The 22,355-nt window shown below is 44.2% G+C and overlaps 1 protein-coding gene across 1 annotated transcript in view; it reads left to right on the top strand.

Moving 5' to 3' along the window:
* Positions 1-22,355, top strand: part of kif1b (kinesin family member 1B) — a 117,664-nt gene that overhangs the window by 78,260 nt on the left and 17,049 nt on the right. The window contains 12 exon segments of the mRNA XM_046343859.1: positions 101-203; positions 754-902; positions 3,123-3,301; positions 6,164-6,301; positions 7,334-7,588; positions 11,142-11,260; positions 11,810-11,895; positions 12,195-12,324; positions 13,748-13,907; positions 20,958-21,048; positions 21,155-21,273; positions 21,752-21,807. Of these exon segments, the coding sequence (XP_046199815.1) occupies positions 101-203; positions 754-902; positions 3,123-3,301; positions 6,164-6,301; positions 7,334-7,588; positions 11,142-11,260; positions 11,810-11,895; positions 12,195-12,324; positions 13,748-13,907; positions 20,958-21,048; positions 21,155-21,273; positions 21,752-21,807 (1,585 nt within the window).

Here is a 22,355-nt window from a genome sequence, read left to right as displayed (position 1 = left end):
TGATGGTGGTGGGGGTTTGGCCCACCTTCTGTCCTCCCTTCCTGTCTGTCCATTGGCTGACGGGCGGTGTCCGTTCTCTCCTCTCTGCCGTACTGTGCAGGTCTATGAGAGCAAGTTGCAGGAACTTCAGAAACAGGTGGAGACCTGTTCACTGGCTGTGGAGACTCCCGATGAAGAGGAAGATGAAGAGGAGGAAGAGGAGGGTGCGTTCTTCTTTCAATCATGGAATAGAACAAGGAATAGAATTTTGCTACTGTTCATGAACCAGGGACCATATTCATCAAGCATCTCAGAGTAGGAGTGCTAATCTAGCAAGAGGTTTCTCCTGTCCATGTGATCTTGTGCATTTGAACTCTGAGATTCTTCATGAATACAGGCCCAAAAAGCCATTTAAATTAGTTAAATTGAACTTTTTTAATGTGGCCCTGTACTGCACCTGTGTGTGTTCTTTTCATGAGCAAAATGTGTGTTGTCATGTTGACTGCCCATAGAAATCACCCACTCATCAGAAAAGATTGATCAAGGTAACTGAACTCCAAGTAAAACAGTCTTATGACTAATGATGAAACATTCCAGTCTTCCTAACCAGCACAACCACATACATTTACTAGTGTCCAAAACAACCCCCCAACATTGAACCCATGAACAATACTTAACGTCTGTGTGCGTGTGTCTGTCTGTGTGTGTGTGTGTGTCTCTTGTGTAGAGTTGAATATATTTGCCACTCTTTGACAATGTCCCCGATCCCTGCAGTGCCCTGGACACAGCATGAGTTTGAGCTAGCGCAGTGGGCCTTCAGAAAATGGCGGTACCATCAGTTCACCTCACTCCGCGACCAGCTGTGGGGCAATGCAGTCTACCTGAAGGAGGCCAACGCCATCAGTGTCGAACTAAAGAAGAAGGTAACTATTGTCACAGTATACACTCCAATTCAGTTTAAAAACCCAATTTAAACTCTTAATAATAATATTGAGAAATATTATTATATTCTGAACAAAATTCTATCAAATTTGATCCGGTTCCTGAAACGCATGTCCATTGGTGTTGGAAGATGTTCGCATACACACCTAGTTTAAAAATAGCTGAGGCAATGTCTGCATAGCAATAGTTTTAAGTAGCTTCCTCTCCCTGTCTCCTCTCTATGTCCTCTGCATTTGTGATAACGCAGGATAGGTGAAAGTGGTAGATGAGTGCTGATCCGCTGAGCACAATGTCAATGTACACCATAGAAATAGAATTACTAGAATGGGAATCCCAATTCAAGTCAATGTCATATTTACAGTACCAGTCTAGTTTGGACACACCTACTCATTCAGGGGGATTTCTACATTGTAGAATAATAGGAAGACATAAACTATGAAATAACACAGAATAATGTAGTAACCAAAAAAGGGTTAAACAAATCAAAATCCATTTTAGATTCTTTGAAGTAGCCACCCTTTTCTTTGTTACAGTTCTTGGTCAAATAGCCCTTACACAGCCTGGAGGTGTGTGTTGGGTCATTGTCCTGTTGGAAAAACAAATGATAGACCCACTAAGCGTAAACCAGATGGATGGAGTATCGCTGCAGAATGCTGTGGTAGCCATGCTGGTTAAGTGTCCCTTTAATTCTAAATAAAGCACAGACAGTGTCACCAGCAAAGCACACCATCACATCACCACCTCCATGCTTCACGGTGGGAACCACACATACAGAGATCATCCGTTCACCTACTCTCGTCTTACATAGACACGGCGGTTAGAACAGAAAATCTCACATTTGGACTCATCAGACCAAAAGCCAGATTTCCACTGGTCTTAATATCCATTGCTCTTGTTTCTTGGCCCAAGCAAGTCGTCTTCTTATTGGTGTCCTTTAGTAGTGGTTACTTTGCAGCAATTCGACCATGAAGGCATGATTAACGCGGTCTCCTCTGAACAGTTGATGTTGTGTCTGTTGTTTTAACTCTGCATTTATTTGGGCTACAATCTGAGGTGCAGTTAATTCTAATGAACTTATTCTCCGCAGCAGAGGTAACTCTGGGTCTTCCTTTCCTGTGGCGGTCCTCATGAGAGCCATTTTCATCATCGCACTTGATAGTTTTTGCAACTGCATTTGAATATTCTTTCAAAGTTCTTGACATTTTCCGGATTGTCTGACCTTCATGTCTTAAAGTTATGATGGACTGTAATTTCTCTTTGCTTATTTGAGCTGTTCTTGCCATAATATGGACTTAGCCCTATTTGGTAAAAGACCATCTTCTGTATACCAACCCTACCTTTTCACAACACAACCGATTGGCTCAAACACATTAAGAAGGAAAGAAATTCCACAAATTAACTTTTAACTTGGCACACCTGTTAATTTAAATGCATTCCAGGTGACTTCTTGATGAAGCTGGTTGAGAGAATGCCAAGCGTGTGCAAAGCTGTCATCAAGGCAAAGGGTGGCTACTTTGAAGAATCTCAAATATAAAATAGATTTTGATATAACACTTTTTTGGTTACTACATCATTCCATATGTGTTATTTCATGGTGTTGATATCTTCACTATTATTATACAATGTATAACATTTTATAAAGATTGAAAAACTGAATGAGTAGGTGTTCTAAAACTTGTGACTGGTACTGTAGGTGAGATGATGTCACAGGGAAGGACACCACAATGTTTCAAATTACTCACGTTTTATGAGTGTCAATCAATCGCAACAATACATTCCATGAAGAGGATAGTAGGAGAAAATGCTGAACACAACCCTTCAAATTATGGATGTTGATCTTTGAGATGGTATGTGCCCTTGGTATGCGTCCCAAATGGACCCTATTCCTTTTATCGTGCACTACTGTTGACCAGAGCTCCCTGGTCAAAAGAAAAGCACAATAAAAGGAAATAGGGTGCCAGTTGGGACGCAAATATGGAATCTGAGAAGCCTGCAGTCACCGTACTGTTGCCGGTCTGTATGGCGAGTCCCAAATGGCTCCTTTCAGGTTTCCTACTGCTCTTTATTTATCACAAGCTTCTACTCTCCTATTATTTATGCCCTTTGGCATTCTTTTCTTTTCTTGAGCATATTACCTCAGGCAGGACTCCACCCCCACCTTCCTTTTTGACCTCTCCTTCTCCACCTCGCCCATCTTTCAGGTGCAGTTCCAGTTCGTATTGCTGACGGACACCCTGTACTCACCACTTCCCCCGGAGCTTTCGCCCCCCGAGCTGGAGAAGGAGCGCGACTCACGCCCGTTCCCCCGCACCGTGGTGGCTGTTGAGATACAGGACCTGAAGAATGGCGCCACGCACTACTGGTCCCTGGAGAAGCTCAAGTAAGACCCTTGGTCATGTTCATTAGGGCACACTGTAGCAAAATCGTTTTGCAACAGAAAATTAAAAATGAGTGTTTCTTATTGGGCAATTCTAGGTAGTCTCTCCATTTTCTTCCATTTAGTCCCTAATGAACACAAACAACCCTGGTCTCCTAAAGTAGTAAATTAGTTGATTCTGGGGTCAATCCTGGGTCAGCTACAGTCATTTTAGCAAAGGGGGTTGAAATTCAGTTTAAAAACTGGAAATTGCCCATTACTTTGGATGTTAAGATGATCAATTACACAGGTTTCAATTCACTTTCCTGCATTGAGTTGATTTGGATTCATATGATATTGCCACAGCTTACCTTGATTTTCATGCCCACTTATGATATCCGTGATGCCATCCCTCTTTGCATTCTTAAGGGAGGTGTATGGTAAAGGGTACAGGGCCTATATTCACAACGCTCGCTGATCTAGGATCAAGTCACACCTGTCCATATACTATTCATTGGTATCTAAAACGCAAAAGTGATCCTAGATCAGCACTCCAGTTATATTGGTGCTGTATCTGATAAACTAAAGTGTATGTGCATTGATTTTAACCTGACTCAATTGATCTCAAAACCCACGATTATAAATGTGAAAATAACCCCCATAATGTTTTTGCATATGAAATTAGTCTTTGCATTTGTCAGAGATCATTGTCCCATAGTATGTATTAGAGATACCAAACTGCAAAAAAATGAATCCCTGTTTAAATAAGAATATATACTTTTTAAAATGTTCTCCTCGGGTTTGTACACAACTTGTTACGCACTTATTTAGGGTCTCCTGTATTCAAGGGCCTGAGTTGAGTTGGCTCTAAAATGTTTGTCCTCCATTTTTGATTGCAGAATCATTAACCCATATTTTTTACCTGCCGATTATATCTGGTACTATCCCCAAGGTTTGGAAGGTGGCCCATGTACTACCCCTTCACAAAGGTGGTGACTCTTTGTGACCTAAATAACTATCGCCCTATTACAAAACGTTCTTGCCGAGCTAAAATGTTAGAATCCTTGATTAATTCTCAGCTAAGGTCTTATCTTTGAAATGTATCAGTCGAATTTTAGACCAGGTCACAGCGTCTCTGCTGCTTCACTTGTTATAAATGATGTTGTAAATTGTAAGGCAACATTGTGCTGCCCTTTTCATTAACCTGTCAAAGGCCTTGGATACTGTGGATCACTCTACTAATTCAAAGGTAGTCCATTGGTAAAAAATCTGTCTGACAATCAGCACACAATAGAGCAGCACACAATAGAGCAGCACACAATAGAGCAGCACACAATAGAGCAGCACACAATAGAGCCGGACACAATAGAGCCGGACACAATAGAGCCGGACACAATAGAGCCGGACACAATAGAGCCGGACACAATAGAGCCGGACACAATAGAGCCGGACACAATAGAGCCGGACACAATAGAGCCGGACACAATAGAGCCGGACACAATAGAGCCGGACACAATAGAGCCGGACACAATAGAGCCGGACACAATAGAGCCGGACACAATAGAGCCGGACACAATAGAGCCGCACACAATAGAGCCGCACACAATACAATAGAGCCGCACACAACACAATAGAGCCGCACACAATACAATAGAGCCGCACACAACACAATAGAGCCGCACACAACACAATAGAGCCGCACACAACACAATAGAGCCGCACACAACACAATAGAGCCGCACACAATAGAGCCGCACACAACAGAGCGCATAAAAATAACTTTAAGCATATGTACTTTGGATGGTGCCCACATTGATCGTGTCCTGACCTACAAATATCTGATCATCTGGATAGACGAAAAGCTGTCTTTTAAAAAGCATATTGAAGAGTTAGTTTTGAAGCTGAGAATTGCCTCCCGAGTGGGGCAGTAGTCTAAGGCACTGTATCGCAGTGCTTGAGGCGTCACAACAGACCCAGGTTCGATCCCGGGCTGTGACGCAGCCCGGAGACCGGGAGACCCATGAGGCGGCGCCCAGTGTCGTTCGGGGAGGGTTTGGCCAGCCGGGATGTCCTTGTCCCTTCGCGCTGTAGCGTGGCGTGCCGGGCGCATGCACTCTGACACGGTCGCCAGTTGGAAGGTTTTTTTTCCCCCGACACTTTGGTGCAGCTGGCTTCTGGGTTAAGCGAGCAGTGTCAAGAAGCTGTGCGGGCTTGGCAGGGTCGTGTTTTCAGAGGATGCATGGCTCTCGACCTTTGCCTCTCCCGAGTCCGTATGGGAGTTGCAGCGATGGGACAAGACTAAATACTAATTGGATATCACGAAATTGGGGAGAAAAATGGATTAAAATGTAAAATAAAGAAGCTGAGAATTTAAAATGGCTTCCTATAGAAGAAAGCTGAGACTATGGCGACATGTTCTATATATGAACGCAGCTGCCACTTCATTAAAGCCGTTCGCTGCATTTTACCATAGCGCTCTTCGTTTTATTGCGGGCGACTAGTTTAGTACACGACTGCATTCTCTACCAGAAGGTTGTTTGGCCCTCTGATGTAACCTAAGTCTATATTTATTAGATGTATTGGGTGAAAGAGACCTTGGTCTTAACATGACTCGTTGACAAAATAACGGTTAAAAAGTTAGAATAATAATGAACTGTTCACACTACTTGGCTAAGCAGAACTGAGCCAAGCTTTACCGCGTTGGCCTGGTTTCACATTCGTATATCATAGTTGCTGGTGTGGACCGTGTTGGAAAGGAAGAGGTGGAGAGAAAATATCCACGGCAGTTCAGTACTGTTCAGGTTGGCACAATAGGGTGATGGGAAAACAGTATCAGTGGAATGAATCGAAACTGTGGTCTAAGTGGAACTCTGATGTGATTTGCAGGCAGAGGCTGGACCAGATGAGAGAGATGTACGACCGCGCCGGGGAAATGGCTTCCTCCAATCAGGATGACAACGAGGGGGCTTTGACTGGAAATGACCCCTTCTATGACCGCTTTCATTGGTTCAAATTGGTGGGGAGGTACGTACGACACAACACTGGCTAAAACAATTCCTTTGTTCAATTTTTCTTGTTAGGCTTCCATTTGTCACTTCTGCTGTCTTTGGTTGGGTATTTTAGATGTAAAAGAGTTGCTTTATGGAGTTGAAAATCAAAGCGGTTGGTTTTGTTATGTGGACGGATACCCTCAGCTGTTTTGAGGAGCTTTCATGAATCATTCATGAAATGGAATCCATTTACACTTCCGCGATTCCATTATTCATTTTTATGTCTGTGCTGTTGGATTGTTTCATTTTCTGTCCTTATAGCCTCATGTTTGAATTATTTCACATCTTTCAATAAGCACGTTTCATTTGTTTTATGTTGATAGCGTACATTCAGTGCCCTTATGATGTTCGTTTTGTTTTTTTGGACCCTTACAGCATTTCACTTTTCATTTGTTATTTTCATTTGGCGATTTTATTTATTTTTCTTTAATTTTATCAATGTCATTTCATGTATACAGTATGTCCTTGTTTTGTTACTAACCACTATGTCTACGCCTTGTGTTTTTGTACAAAAACAATTGTTGTAACAATTCTGTTTGTTTCCTGTGATGTAGTGTTTCGGTTAAATAAGACTAGTACTAGTCGTAAAGTTAACACTAGACTACTAACAAATGTAAGTAAGCTTTTGTTCTTATAATTCAAATGCTGTTTCTCTTATTCACATAACTTTATCAATATGGACAGTGTCAACAATATATATTTTAGCAATTTGCTCTGATCCAGAGCAAATTACAGTAGTGACTGAATACATGTAACTTTTTCGTACTGGTCTCAAACCCACAACCCTGGCGTTGCTAGCGACGTGCTCTACCAAATGAGACCAGTGTATCCCTCTCCAACTGTGCACCATGACAGACTTTAACCTTCAAGTCAGTCTTTCACATTACAGTACAATCTACTCAAGCCAAACTATAACTCTCTCCATTGTTAACTTCACTTGGCTGCTTGCCTCCCTGCATCCCATCACCCTCCCGGCCCTCCCCTTGTACCCTTCCCTCCCCCTTAGCTCCCCCATCTTCCATGGCTGCGTCAACGAGCAGCGGCTGGCTGACCGCACGCCCTCACCCACCTTCTCCACGGCCGACTCAGACATCACAGAGCTGGCGGACGAGCGACAGAGCGAGATGTCGGACTACTTGGATGATGAGGCGTTCGTTGACGACACCAGCTCAGACGCTGGCACCGAGGAGGGCTCGGATATCTTCAGCGACGGCCAGGATCCCTTCTACGACCGCTCCCCCTGGTTCATACTGGTGGGAAGGTTGGTGACCACCCATGATGATGATCTGAACCACCATGTCAGTCATTTTGTGACCGTGTCACATGTGACATTTACACAGGCTCTGGGAGAGGGGGTGGGGGAGAAGAGTGCTGGCTCATTTCACTCAGGGGCAAATACTAACTTAAACTTAAATTCAATGTTCACTTAGTCCACATACAGTGAGCTCCAAGTATTGGAACAGTACATATTTTGTTTGTTTTGGCTCTGTACTCCAGCACTTTGGATTTGAAATGATACAATGACTTACAGACGCACAAATATCATACTCTCCCAAAAATGCTAACCTTCTGTTATTGAGAGGTTTGCATGTCTTGGGGGTATAATATTTGTGCAACTGTACATTTCTTGCTCATCATTATTCCCTATTCATTCAGTATTATCCGTAGTCATGGTAACATCCACATTAATGTAGAAGGGTTCATGGCACATATTATATTCTTATTTATCATAAAAGTGACTCAAATGGCACAGTACATTGTTTACCATTCATTTCTATTGGGCTCAAAATAATCTGGAACACAACCAAAACAAACAGCAAATGCATCCAACACATTTGGAGTCACAAGCTTGATGTAGTCATTGCGTGCTATGAATATGGGATCAAATACTTAACCTTTTACTACTTTGATACAAATATAAGTGAATAAGTCCCAATCATTTTGGTCCCATAAAATGGGGTGACTATGCACAAAAAGTTCTGTCATTTCTAAACGGTTCACCCTCAAATTAAATCTGACAGTCTGCGCTTTAACGTCATTGTATCATTTCCAATCCAAAGTGCTGGAGTACAGAGCAAAAACCACAAATGTGTCACTGTCCCAATACTTTTGGAGCTCACTATAAGTAGAGTTTTCACTTAGTCATGCATTGATTCCCCATAAGGGGGGTGTGTGATAGTTAGCGCTGTGAAGCGTAGCTTTGGAGGTACTAAAGGCGTCTTTTCATTATTTGGCTACCATATACGATTTATAGGGCTGATGATATAATTGAAACGTATTCCCACCCATCAAAATTATCTTGTGTGCTGAGTAGTCCACTTACACCTCAAACTGTTGGGTTTTTTCAAATGTCTCATTCATTGAATTGAGTGCTCTGAACTAAGTGTTTGTGAGGTTTAATTTTTTTTCAGGCCATGGAGGTTTTAGTTTGACACAACCTATAAAGCATAGAAACAAGTTATCACTTATTCATACTGTGAGTCTCTAACATCCCCTCAGTGTCAATGATGCAAGGATATCTGAGACATGTCTCCTCAGTTGCATCCCAAATGGCATCCTATTCTCTATAAAGTGCACTACTGTCTTTATTGCTGATCTGTTAGTGTGTAGGGAATAGTGTGCCATTTGGGACCTAACCCTTTTCTATGTATTGCATTCTGCAAGATGGTAGACTGAAAAGAAGCATAATGTGTCACACTGCTATGGAGCAGTGTCTTATTTGTAAGGCCTCATTTAGAATCAAGGCAGGCAGAGTAGAATATTCTAGAATTAGAATAGAGCCAGCACTGTCATCCTCCAGGCGTGTTGTTTCATCTGTAGATATAGAATGTCATTCTATGACATTCTATTTCTATGGCTTAATACGGCTCCGCTCCAGATGCCACCATTTTCTGCTCCCGGGTGAAGTTTCCACTATGTACAGATCTAGGATTAGCTTTCCCTCCCCCAATCCTCATTAGCGGAGAAAATGCTAAACTGACCCAGTATACAGTAGGGGTGACTTCACCCTACAACTCATTTGTTTTTGTGGTATCTGTAGTGGTTAATTCATTGTCTATTTGTTTTGGTGTTTATTTTTCATTACCTTATTATTTTTTATTTGAATTGTATTTTGCTTTGCTTTCTTTTCAATGTCCGTAGTCATATTTGTTAACAGCATACAGTACCAGTCAGAAGTTTAGACAAACCTACTCATTGAAGGGTTATTCTTTATTCTTTACTAGTTGATACATTGTAGAATAATAGTGAAAAATGAAAGAAAAACCCTTCAATGAGTAGGTTTGCCCAAACTTCTGACTGGTACTGTATGTGTGATACAATGGCAATGATATCAATTATCCATATAATAACAATGATGACGTTAATAATTGTAGGAGTGGAGGTGATACTGATTTGAAATTCACATTAATGATATCAAGTAAATAACCTTAGTGGTAAAAAGAAAAATACTACACATATGCATTTATAGTACATCTGAATCAACTCCGTTTGTATTTCAGATGTCATAGCCACCACATCTAGTCTGTCTGCATCCCAAATGGCACCCTGTTCTCTATATAGTGCACTACTTTTGACCAGTGCCCATAGGGATCAAAATTTGTGCGCTATGTAGGCAACAGAGTGCCATTTGGGATCCAGACTCGAAGTCAGACGGCAGATCGATGCAGGCCCAGCCAGTCTGTCCTGTTAACAGCCCTACCTGCGTCATCATGACTAAAGATATTTGAGATATATTTCTCCTCTCTCCTTCGCCTCAGCATTGAGTTCTCCTGCACAGGGAGGGGGAGAGTTAGGGCAACGGGGGCGCTGCAAATCAACCCCCACAAAGCAACAACACGTCAATGTGTGACTAAAGCCCGTCGACATAACAAGCGAGTCGGCTCTGACTGCTGCATTTCAATTTAGCTAGTATTGCTATTTTACCAATCAACAACATGGCTGAAAGAGATTGTTTTTATTTTTGCTGCAATATCAGTTGTCTATCATTTTAGCAGTTTGTCTATTTTTGTGTTTGTCTATTCTGAAATATATCTTAATTTGTTTGTGATAGAATGCATTTCTGATTTTACCATAAGGTCGCATCCCAAATGGCACCCCTTTCCCTATACAATGCCCTACTTTTGACAAGGTCCCATAGTGCACTATTTGTGACCAGAGCCCTATGTAGTAAATAGGGTGCCATTTGGAACATGACCTCAATCACTTCAGTGATCATCTGATGATTGTAACTAAGTGTGCCTCTCGGCCTTGCACAAATGTCAATTGAGTCATAGTGATTGGCTATTGGCTCATTAGATCTCATATTACACCCCTTCCATGTGACTAGGATGCATTGTCATGACGCAGATGGCTCAAGCTTAACTTCTTTAGGGCCTTCTGTACTGTCATTAAGTTATGGTCAAATTAATTTAAATACCTATTAATTCATTAAGGGTTCAACCCTAACTTCCGCTTCAGTAAAATGTTCACTTAGTTTCGTTTCTTGACCAGTGGATGTTAGGAATGCCTCTAAAAGACAATTGAAGAGCTACCTACATAAGGACTCCATAACATTGTATATTTATAACCCATAGATACAGCACTCATAAGCAGTATACGGTTTACTGATGCAGTATGTTATGTGCTATGAACTTCTTATGAACCCTTTAACTAAATGTTACCGCATTCAAATTAAGAAAGTAATGAAATATCCGCGTCACCTTTTTATATTGACAAATAAATTAATTTGACCAAGCCTTGTGAGGCAAAAGCAGACCCCAATTGGGGCTCGTAGGGTTAGATCCTCACCTCTCTCCCCCCTCCTTCCCCCGTAGAGCCTTTGTGTACCTGAGCAACCTGCTCTACCCCGTGCCCCTGGTCCATCGTGTCGCCATAGTGACGGAGAAGGGCGATGTGCGTGGTTTCCTGCGTGTCGGTGTCCAAGCCATCGCTGGTACGTACTGCTCCATCTCTCTCTATTTCTCTCTACACACACCCTCTTTGACAAGATTCAGACTTGGGCCTGTATTCACAAAGTGTCTCAAAGGAGGAGTGCTGATCTAGGATTAGGTCCCCCTGTCCATTATCTAAATGGCAAACTTATCCTAGATCAGCACTCCTACTCTGAGTCTTATTGTGATTAGTATTAGTATCTAATATACTGTCACATAATTGTCCAATCCTGGTCCTTGAGTATGTATCCAGGTAGAATGTAACAATGTGTGTACAAAATGCGACAAAGCCCCCTAATCACAGACCACATTCACTAAAACCACAACAAAACAATTTTCTACAAGAAAATACCAGATTTAACTCTACAATGAATCAGAATGACTGGAAGAAATGTTGAAAGGTCTTCGGTTTTCTTGCGACCTGAGAGAGAATCCCCAGAGTCGACTGCTTTGTGCTCTTTGAAGAGACGAGTCTGCTCTTGTCAACACACCACGTTAATAACTGGGGCTGACGAACGCGATAACATGACTTGTAAAACGTGTCTTTGTAGCTGACGAGGAGGCCCCGGACTACGGGTCAGGAGTGAGACAGTCGGGAACTGCCAAGATATCCTTTGATGATGAGTACTTCAAAAAGGTAAGGCCACGTCAGACAAACTCTCTTTTTTTTTAAATGTTATAGCCGATTTCCCTAACACAGATTGAGCCTAGTCCTGTTCAATGGGGATTCTCCATTGAAAGTGCTTTTTAGTCTAGGACTAGGCTTAATCTTGTCTACATTCCATACACCTGCGTGTCGGTCTTTTAATCAGCAACATTTTCTGTTTTTTTCTTCTTCAAATGTTCACTATCAAAGCAGCTATATGCTAATATCCACTCCCTCTATCTTTCTCTCGCTCTCTTTCTCTCTCTCTCTCCCTCCCTCCCTCCCATCAGAATGACTTTCCTTCCACAGTCATGACCTGCTCTGGCCTGTCTCTGGAAGAGCTGCGCTTCGTGGAGGGCCAGGGTCAGAGTTCAGAGATCATCACCCCCTCAGAGGAGCAGAACAGAATCAATGACATGGGTAAGGAAGGAGAGACCGGCGCAGCTCCAAGACCCTCTCCTCTCATTCGTATTAGGCCTACATCTCGCCGGCCAATGGCTTGAATTGAGTGGGAATTAATCGTGGCAGACAGTGTTGTCCCTAAATTATTTTCCAGGTAGGGCTCTGCAAAGGCACCCAAATTAGCATCCAGGGCCTCTTAAACCAACATTTTCAACCAAATGTTTGTAGGCGGGGGAGGGTGGATGGCGTCCCGCCTCTACAATGATGGGGGAAACACTGGTGGCAGATATTCTTATTGAAGGTGGAGGATGAATTGAAATAGGTTGATACAAGAGTTGGAAATGGCCTTCAGTCATAAAAATCAAATAGATTTAAATTACTAAAGGTCACGAGGCAGCAGGTAGCCTAGTGGTTAGAGCATTGGGCCAGTAACCGCAAGGTCGCTAGATCGAATACCTGAGCTGACTAGCTAAAAATCTGTCTTTCTGCCCCTGAACATGGCAGTTAACCCACTGTTCCTAGGCTGTCATGGTAAGTCATTGTAAGTAAAAACTGACTTGCCTAGTTAAATAAAAAAGAAAACGTTTTTGGCTAATGTGAAACTCTGGGTGTAAAGTGACATCTGGTTGGTGCAGTCATATCTAGTTTCCCTGTGAAGGAATTTACAATAGTCCACATAAGCCATTTGATATAAAAACATAATAAACTTTGACCATAAACCTTCCTTTCATTGTGCACTTTATTGAGCTGTTAACTGTAAGTAAAGAGGGAAGGAGGAGAGGGAGAGCGAAAAATATGGACGGAAGTAGAGAGAGTTGGTCTAGCAGTTAAAGCCGCTGTCTCTGGCACATGTATGGTCCCCCTGCCTGCGTTGAATAGAATCCTGGCCCTACCAGCCTTCTCACCTCTGCATCTACCCACATTCCCCTTCCCGTTATACCTGTCTCTATCAATAAAACACTCAAATCCTGGCCTCCGGAATTGTTCTGCATCGCAGTGCTTGAGGCGTCACTACAGCCCCTGGTTCGATCCCAGGCTGTGTCACAGTAGGCCGTGATCGGGAGACCCATGAGGCGGCACATAATTGGCCCAGCGTCGTATGGGTTAGGGGAGTGTTTGGCCGGCCGGGATGTCCTTGTCCCATCACGTTCTAGCGACTCCAGTTGGACGGCGTTTCCTCCGACAGATTGGTGCGGATGGCTTACAGGTTAAGCGAGCAGTGTGTCAAGAAGCCTGGCTCTCGATCTTTGCCTCTCCCGAGTCCCATCGCTGCAAATCCCCTATGGATAAGACTGTAACTACCAATTGGATATAATGAAATTGGGGGAAAAGTAAAGGTATGAAAATTGAGGATAACACACAATATTTTGCATTGTGTTCATCCTGGTATGTACCTGTCCGCAGCATGTTCTAACCCTTTGCTGTGGGTGTTTTGTGACAGACCTGAAGCTGGTTCAAGGGAACTTGGTTGACCCTAAGCTTAGTCGAGAAGAAGGACTGGCCGACCAACTGGAGGTGGGCAGTATCTTTACCTTCCGTGTGACCGTGCTCCAAGCCAGCGGCATTCTCCCAGAGTATGCCGACATCTTCTGCCAGTTCAAGTGAGTTGATCGGCTATCCTCAGATCTGTCCTCAGATCAATCTCGCAGGCTACGGAGCACACGCACACCGCTGCCATACTGATCTAGGAACTGGGCTGTTGTCAAAGTGTGTGTGTAACCATTCAAAAGTTTGGGGCCACTTAGAATTGTCCTTGTTTGTCCATTTTAAAATAACATCAAATTGATCAGGAATACAATATAGACATTGTTAATGTTGTAAATGACAATTGCAGCTGGAAACGGCAGATTCTTATGGAATATCTACATAGGCGTACAGAGGCCCATTATCAGCAACCATCACTCCTGTGTTACAATGGCACATTGTATTAGCTAATCCAAGTTTATAATTTTAAAAGGCTAATTGATCATTAGTAAACCCTTTTGCAATTATGTTAGCACAGCTGAAAACTGTTTTTCTGATTAAAGAAGCAATAAAACTGGCCACATTTAGACTAGTTGAGTATCTGGAGCATCAGCATTTGTGGGTTCAATTACAGGCTCAAAATGTCCAGAAACAAATAACTTTCTTCTGAAACTCATCAGTCTATTCTTGTTCTGAGAAATCAAAAATATTCCCTTCACAGAACAGTGCAAACTGGCTCTAACCCGAATAAAAAGAGGAGTGGGAGACCCCGGTGCACAACTGAGCAAGAGGACAAGTACATTAGAGTGTCTAGTTGAGAAACAGACGCCTCACAGTTGCTAGGGACTCTCCTGGAAGAAGCTAGCTAGCTTACAAAGAATAACAACAAAAAATATCTAGTTAACAGAAGAAAGGAAGACAAAATAAGGACAAAAGAAGGACAGAAGAAAAAGGAAAAGAAAGAGGACAACATAGTGAAACAGTACTTCTATTGCAACTTGTATTTCGTCGTCCTAACGTAGTCTACACTGCTATCTGCCCAGCAGCTAGCCAGCTAGCATACGTCCACAGTCTACCGAATTGCAGCACTGTAGAAACTATTACACTCAACTGAACGACTTGATTAGTGTAGTGTTAGCTAGCTACATAGTTGTCTTTGCTGTCTTCGTATCCAAGATAATTGTGTAGTTTAGAGCGTGTAGTCTTAGAGTGATTATCTTAATTTACTGAGGTTAGCTAGCCAGCTATTTGTCGTCCTTAACGTAGGAGACACTGCTAGCTAGCCAACAGCTAGCCAACGTCTACTGAATAGAACTTCCGCACTCAACAACCCGGTCGCATTCCGCTTCGCTCCACAGGTAGTATCACATTTTTCATTTCATTTCATTACAGCACAACGGTTTGATTTGTTTGATCGTAGCTAGCTACATAGCTAGCTACATAGCCGTCTGTGTATCAAAGATAATTGTTGTCGTTCTTTTAACGCAACGTAACGTAATCAACACTGCTAGCTAGCCAGCTAGCCCCGAATAGCAGCACTGTAGAAACTATTACACTCAACGGAACAACTTGATTAGTGTAGTGTCAACAACGCAGCCACTGCCAGCTAGCCTACAAAGTCAACAACGCAGCCACTGCCAGCTAGCCTACTTCAGCAGTACTGTATCATTTTAATCATTTTAGTCAATAAGATTCTTGCTACGTAAGCTTAACTTTCTGAACATTTGAGACGTGTAGTCCACTTGTCATTCCAATCTCCTTGCATTAGCGTAGCCTCTTCTGTAGCCTGTCAACTATGTGTCTGTCTATCCCTGTTCTCTCCTCTCTGCACAGACCATACAAACGCTCCACACCGCGTGGCCGCTGCCACCCTAATCTGGTGGTCCCAGCGCGCACGACCCACGTGGAGTTCCAGGTCTCCGGTAGCCTCTGGAACTGCCGATCTGCAGCCAACAAGGCAGAGTTAATCTCAGCCTATGCCTCCCTCCAGTCCCTCGACTTCTTGGCACTGACAGAAACATGGATCACCACAGATAACACTGCTACTCCTACTGCTCTCTCTTCGTCCGCCCACGTGTTCTCGCACACCCCGAGAGCTTCTGGTCAGCGGGGTGGTGGCATCGGGATCCTTATCTCTCCCAAGTGGTCATTCTCTCTTTCTCCCCTTACCCATCTGTCTATCGCCTCCTTTGAATTTCATGCTGTCACAGTTACCAGCCCTTTCAAGCTTAACATCCTTATCATTTATCGCCCTCCAGGTCCCCTCGGAGAGTTCATCAATGAGCTTGATGCCTTGATAAGCTCCTTTCCTGAGGACGGCTCACCTCTCACAGTTCTGGGCGACTTTAACCTCCCCACGTCTACCTTTGACTCATTCCTCTCTGCCTCCTTCTTTCCACTCCTCTCCTCTTTGACCTCACCCTCTCACCTTCCCCCCTACTCACAAGGCAGGCAATACGCTCGACCTCATCTTTACTAGATGCTGTTTTTCCACTAACCTCATTGCAACTCCCCTCCAAGTCTCCGACCACTACCTTGTATCCTTTTCCCTCTCGCTCTCATCCAACACTTCCCACACTGCCCCTACTCGGATGGTATCGCGCCGTCCCAACCTTCGCTCTCTCTCCCCCCGCTACTCTCTCCTCTTCCATCCTATCATCTCTTCCCTCTGCTCAAACCTTCTCCAACCTATCTCCTGATTCTGCCTCCTCAACCCTCCTCTCCTCCCTTTCTGCATCCTTTGACTCTCTATGTCCCCTATCTTCCAGGCTGGCTCGGTCCTCCCCTCCCGCTCCGTGGCTTGACGACTCATTGCGAGCTCACAGAACAGGGCTCCGGGCAGCCGAGCGGAAATGGAGGAAAACTCGCCTCCCTGCGGACCTGGCATCCTTTCACTCCCTCCTCTCTACATTTTCCTCCTCTGTCTCTGCTGCTAAAGCCACTTTCTACCACTCTAAATTCCAAGCATCTGCCTCTAACCCTAGGAAGCTCTTTGCCACCTTCTCCTCCCTCCTGAATCCTCCTCCCCCCCCCCCTCCTCCCTCTCTGCAGATGACTTCGTCAACCATTTTGAAAAGAAGGTCGACGACATCCGATCCTCGTTTGCTAAGTCAAACGACACCGCTGGTTCTGCTCACACTGCCCTACCCTGTGCTCTGACCTCTTTCTCCCCTCTCTCTCCAGATGAAATCTCGCGTCTTGTGTCGGCCGGCCGCCCAACAACCTGCCCGCTTGACCCTATCCCCTCCTCTCTTCTCCAGACCATTTCCGGAGACCTTCTCCCTTACCTCACCTCGCTCATCAACTTATCCCTGACCGCTGGCTACGTCCCTTCCGTCTTCAAGAGAGCGAGAGTTGCACCCCTTCTGAAAAAACCTACACTCGATCCCTCCGATGTCAACAACTACAGACCAGTATCCCTTCTTTCTTTTCTCTCCAAAACTCTTGAACGTGCCGTCCTTGGTCAGCTCTCCCGCTATCTCTCTCAGAATGACCTTCTTGATCCAAATCAGTCAGGTTTCAAGACTAGTCATTCAACTGAGACTGCTCTTCTCTGTATCACGGAGGCGCTCCGCACCGCTAAAGCTAACTCTCTCTCCTCTGCTCTCATCCTTCTAGACCTATCGGCTGCCTTCGATACTGTGAACCATCAGATCCTCCTCTCCACCCTCTCCGAGTTGGGCATCTCCGGCGTGGCCCACGCTTGGATTGCGTCCTACCTGACAGGTCGCTCCTACCAGGTGGCGTGGCGAGAATCTGTCTCCTCACCATGCGCTCTCACCACTGGTGTCCCCCAGGGCTCTGTTCTAGGCCCTCTCCTATTCTCGCTATACACCAAGTCACTTGGCTCTGTCATAACCTCACATGGTCTCTCCTATCATTGCTATGCAGACGACACACAATTAATCTTCTCCTTTCCCCCTTCTGATGACCAGGTGGCGAATCGCATCTCTGCATGTCTGGCAGACATATCAGTGTGGATGACGGATCACCACCTCAAGCTGAACTTTCGGCAAGACGGAGCTGCTCTTCCTCCCGGGGAAGGACTGCCCGTTCCATGATCTCGCCATCACGGTTGACAACTCCATTGTGTCCTCCTCCCAGAGCGCTAAGAACCTTGGCGTGATCCTGGACAACACCCTGTCGTTCTCAACTAACATCAAGGCGGTGGCCCGTTCCTGTAGGTTCATGCTCTACAACATCTGCAGAGTACGACCCTGCCTCACACAGGAAGCGGCGCAGGTCCTAATCCAGGCACTTGTCATCTCCCGTCTGGATTACTGCAACTCGCTGTTGGCTGGGCTCCTGCCTGTGCCATTAAACCCCTACAACTCATCCAGAACGCCGCAGCCCGTCTAGTGTTCAATCTTCCCAAGTTCTCTCACGTCACCCCGCTCCTCCGCTCTCTCCACTGGCTTCCAGTTGAAGCTCGCATCCGCTACAAGACCATGGTGCTTGCCTACGGAGCTGTGAGGGGAACGGCACCTCAGTACCTCCAGGCTCTGATCAGGCCCTACACCCAAATAAGGGCACTGCGTTCATCCACCTCTGGCCTGCTCGCCTCCCTACCACTGAGGAAGTACAGTTCCCGCTCAGCCCAGTCAAAACTGTTCGCTGCTCTGGCTCCCCAATGGTGGAACAAACTCCCTCACGACGCCAGGACAGCGGAGTCAATCACCACCTTCCGGAGACACCTGAAACCCCACCTCTTTAAGGAATACCTAGGATAGGCTAAAGTAATCCTTCTCACCCCCCTCCCCCCTTAAAATATGTAGATGCACTATTGTAAAGTGGCTGTTCCACTGGATGTCATAAGGTGAATGCACCAATTTGTAAGTCGCTCTGGATAAGAGCGTCTGCTAAATGACTTAAATGTAAATGTAAATGTAATCTCACAAGTCCTCAACTGGCAGCTTCATAAAATAGTACCCACAAAACACCAGTCTCAACGTCAACAGTGAAGAGGCAACTCCGGGATGCTGGCCTTCTAGGCAAGAGTTGCAAAGAAAAAGCCATATCTCAGACTGGCCAATAAATAGAAAAGATTAAGATGGGCAAAAGTACACCGACACTGGACAGAGGAACTCTGCCTAGAAGGCCAGCATCCCGGAGTTGCCTCTTCACTGTTGAAGAGCGCTGTTCTGTGAAGGAAGTAGTACACAGCGTTGTACAAGATCTTAAGTTTCTTGGGAATTTTTCGAATGGAATAGCCTTAATTTCTGAGGACAAGACTGTCAAGTCTGAGTCAATTGGAGGTGTACCTGTGGATGTATTTCAAGGCTTACCTTCAAACCCAGTGCCTCTTTGCTTGGGGAAATCAAAAGTGATCAGCCTAGACCTCCACAAGTCTGGGTCATCCTTGGGAGCAATTTCAAAACGCCTGAAGGTACCACGTTCATCTGTATAAACAATGGTATGCAAGTATAAACACCACGGGACCACGCTCCTGTCATACTGCGTTCTGTCTCCTAGAGATGAACGTACTTTGGTGTGAAAAGTGCAAATCAATCCCAGAACAACTCTAAGGACTTTGTGAAGATGCTGGAGGAAAACGGGTACAAAAGTATCTATATCCTCAGTAAAACGAGTCCTATATCGACATAACCTTAAAGGCTGCTCACCAAGGAAGAAGCCACTGCTCCAAAACCGCCATAAAAAGCCAGACTATGGTTTGCAACTGCACATGGGGACAAAGATCGTACTTTTTGGAGACATGTCCTCTGGTCTGATGAAACAAAAATAGAACTGTTTGGCCATAATGACCATCGTTATGTTTGGAGGGAAAAGGGGGAGGCTTGCAACCCAAAGAACGTCATTCCAACCGTGAAGGACGGGGGTGGCAGCATAATGTTGTGGGGGTGCTTCCCTGCAGGAAGGACTGGTGCACTTTAAAAAAAATAGATGGCATCACGAGGATGGAAAATTATGTGAATATATTGAAGCAACATCTCAAGACATCAGTCAGGAAGTTCAAGCTTGGTTGCAAATGGGTCTTCCAAATGGACAATGACCCCAAGCATACTTCCAAAGTTGTGGCAAAATGGCTTAAGGACAACAAAGTCAAGATATTGGAGTGGACATCACAAAGCTCTGACCTCAATCCTATGGAAAATCTGTGGGCAGACCTGAAAAAGCACGTGCGAGCAAGGAGGCCAACAAAACTGACTCAGTTACAACAGCTCTGTCATGAGGAATGAGACAAAATTCACCGAACTTATTGTGTGAAGCTTGTGGAAGGCTACCTGAAACGTTTGACCAAAGTTAAACAATTTAAAGGCAATGCTAACAAATACTAATTGAGTGTATGTAAACTTCTGACCCACTGGGAATGTGATGAAATAAATAAAAGCTGAAATAAATCATGCTCTCTACTATTATTCTGACATTCCACATTCTTAAAATAAGTGGTGATCCTAACTGACCTAAGACATGGAATTTGTACTAGGATTAAATGTCAGGAATTGTGAAACTGAGTTTGAAAGTATTTGGGTAAGGTGTATGTAAACTTCTGGCTTCAACTGTAGATATTCCATAAAATCAGCTGATTCCAGCTACAATAGTAATTTACAACATTAACAATGTCTCCACTGTATTTCTGATCAATTTGATGTTATTTTAATGGACACAAAATGTGCTTTTCTTTCCAAAATAAGGACATTTCTAAGTGACCCAAAACGTGTGTGTGTGTGTGTGTGTGTGTGTGTGTGTGTGTGTGTGTGTGTGTGTGTGTGTGTGTGTGTGTGTGTGTGTGTGTGTGTGTGTGTGTGTGTGTGTGTGTGTGTGTGTGTGTGTGTGTGTGTGTGTGTGTGTGTGTGTGTGTGTGTGTGTGTGTGTGTGTGTGTGTGTGTGTGTGTGTGTGTGTGTGTGCAACAGAAGTACTGATGACACTTAAGGTCGACAGGTATAATGGTTAAAACTCGTTATAAGCATGTATGAGCCTTTATGTCTTCTTATAATATGTTATAAGGCTTATGTGATATGTAACAAATTCCAAATGGCTGTTATTTAGTCAGGATCGTTATGAGAGGATGGTAATAAGACCTTATAAGGGTGTTAAACACAAGTCATAACAACAGCATCAGGAATCATACCTCTCGGCTTTCATCTGTATAGACCTTTTAGTAACAGTTTACTTATGTACAGTATTATTATTTGTGATACTCAAGCGTCATCTGTTGGCTCCTCAGTTTCCTCCATCGTCACGACGAAGCCTTCTCCACAGAGCCTCTGAAGAACAGTGGGAAAGGAACTCCTCTGGGCTTCTATCACGTCCAGAATGTGAGTGCATGCACAACGCACACTCACGTACACACATAGACATACACAAAGGTATAGAAACATGACCCAAAGCTGACTCATTTTCCCATTCCCTCCTGTTGTGTAGATTTCAGTGGAGGTGACTGAGTCGTTCATTGAGTACATCAAAACCAAGCCCATCGTGTTTGAGGTGTTTGGTCACTACCAGCAGCACCCTCTGCACCTGCACGGTCAGGACCTCATAAGGTAGGTTGAATGGTCACCTGCACACATACGGTATGCTCCAGGGTGAGGTTTTCCCTAGCTACAGATCCAAGATCAGCTTCCCCTCCAATCCTATAGGAGAAAATGCTAAACTGATCCAAGATCAGGATCTAGGCGCTACATAATGCCACACCCCCACATACCTTTATTAATGATGAATTGGTAATGATGGGTTGTCTAGTAGTAAAGTAAAGCCAACACTCTCAACTGTCAATTTGTTAACAAGGTATTTTGCTACTGTACATCATTTTATTCCAGACCAGTACACCATGATTTGTTGTCTATCTAATTACCATTAGCCAGAATGTCTTAAGGCTCACATCCAACGCATTAAAAACATCACATTAAAAGCTCAAGTAATGACATCAAACAAAAACATACAAAAAGCAATTCAATTTAAACTAAATGTGTCGTCAATATAATTCAATACTAAATGTGTAGTCTTTTTGTTTGTTTGTAGTCCTCCTCAGGCTGCCAGGAAGTACTACCCTATTCCAATGCCCCTGTCTAAGCCAGGTAAGGATTCTTCATTTACCACATCGACAGTATCGTGGACAGCATTGCAGAAAATCTTGCAATCCCTTTATCCAATATTTTTTTTTGAATCGCCACCACACTGTATATCCAGTCACAACTGCATGTCTCATATCTTCCCCTCTTTCTTTCCTTTTTTTGGGCATTTTGTTTTCTGACCCATTTCCTTGTCACTACTCACCCACACCCTCTATGTCCTATATCCATCTCTCTATCTATATCCATCTCTCTATCTATACCCATCTCTCTTTCCCAAACTCTTCCACTCTTCCACTCACCCACATTTTTCTTACTCCCTCTCTCTTCCATTCACACCCACCCCTACGCCATATGACCTACCCCCCCTCCCACCCCATCTCAGACCACGCCCGTAAAATAGAGTTGATTCGTTACCTGATGACTGGCTCCGTGCCCGGCCAGGTGCTGGACACGCTGTCCGAGCATGCCAATGCCCTAGCATCCACGGCAGTGGCCAGCCTGGAGGACGGGGCTGACCAGCTCTCTCACTTCCCTTTCCTTCCCATGCCCAC

The sequence above is a fragment of the Oncorhynchus gorbuscha genome, linkage group LG03, assembly GCF_021184085.1.
Source record: "Oncorhynchus gorbuscha isolate QuinsamMale2020 ecotype Even-year linkage group LG03, OgorEven_v1.0, whole genome shotgun sequence".
In the NCBI taxonomy this organism is placed as follows: domain Eukaryota; kingdom Metazoa; phylum Chordata; class Actinopteri; order Salmoniformes; family Salmonidae; genus Oncorhynchus; species Oncorhynchus gorbuscha.
The sequence above is the reverse complement of the archived record's forward strand: the minus strand, read 5'-3'. Positions and strand labels throughout refer to the sequence as shown.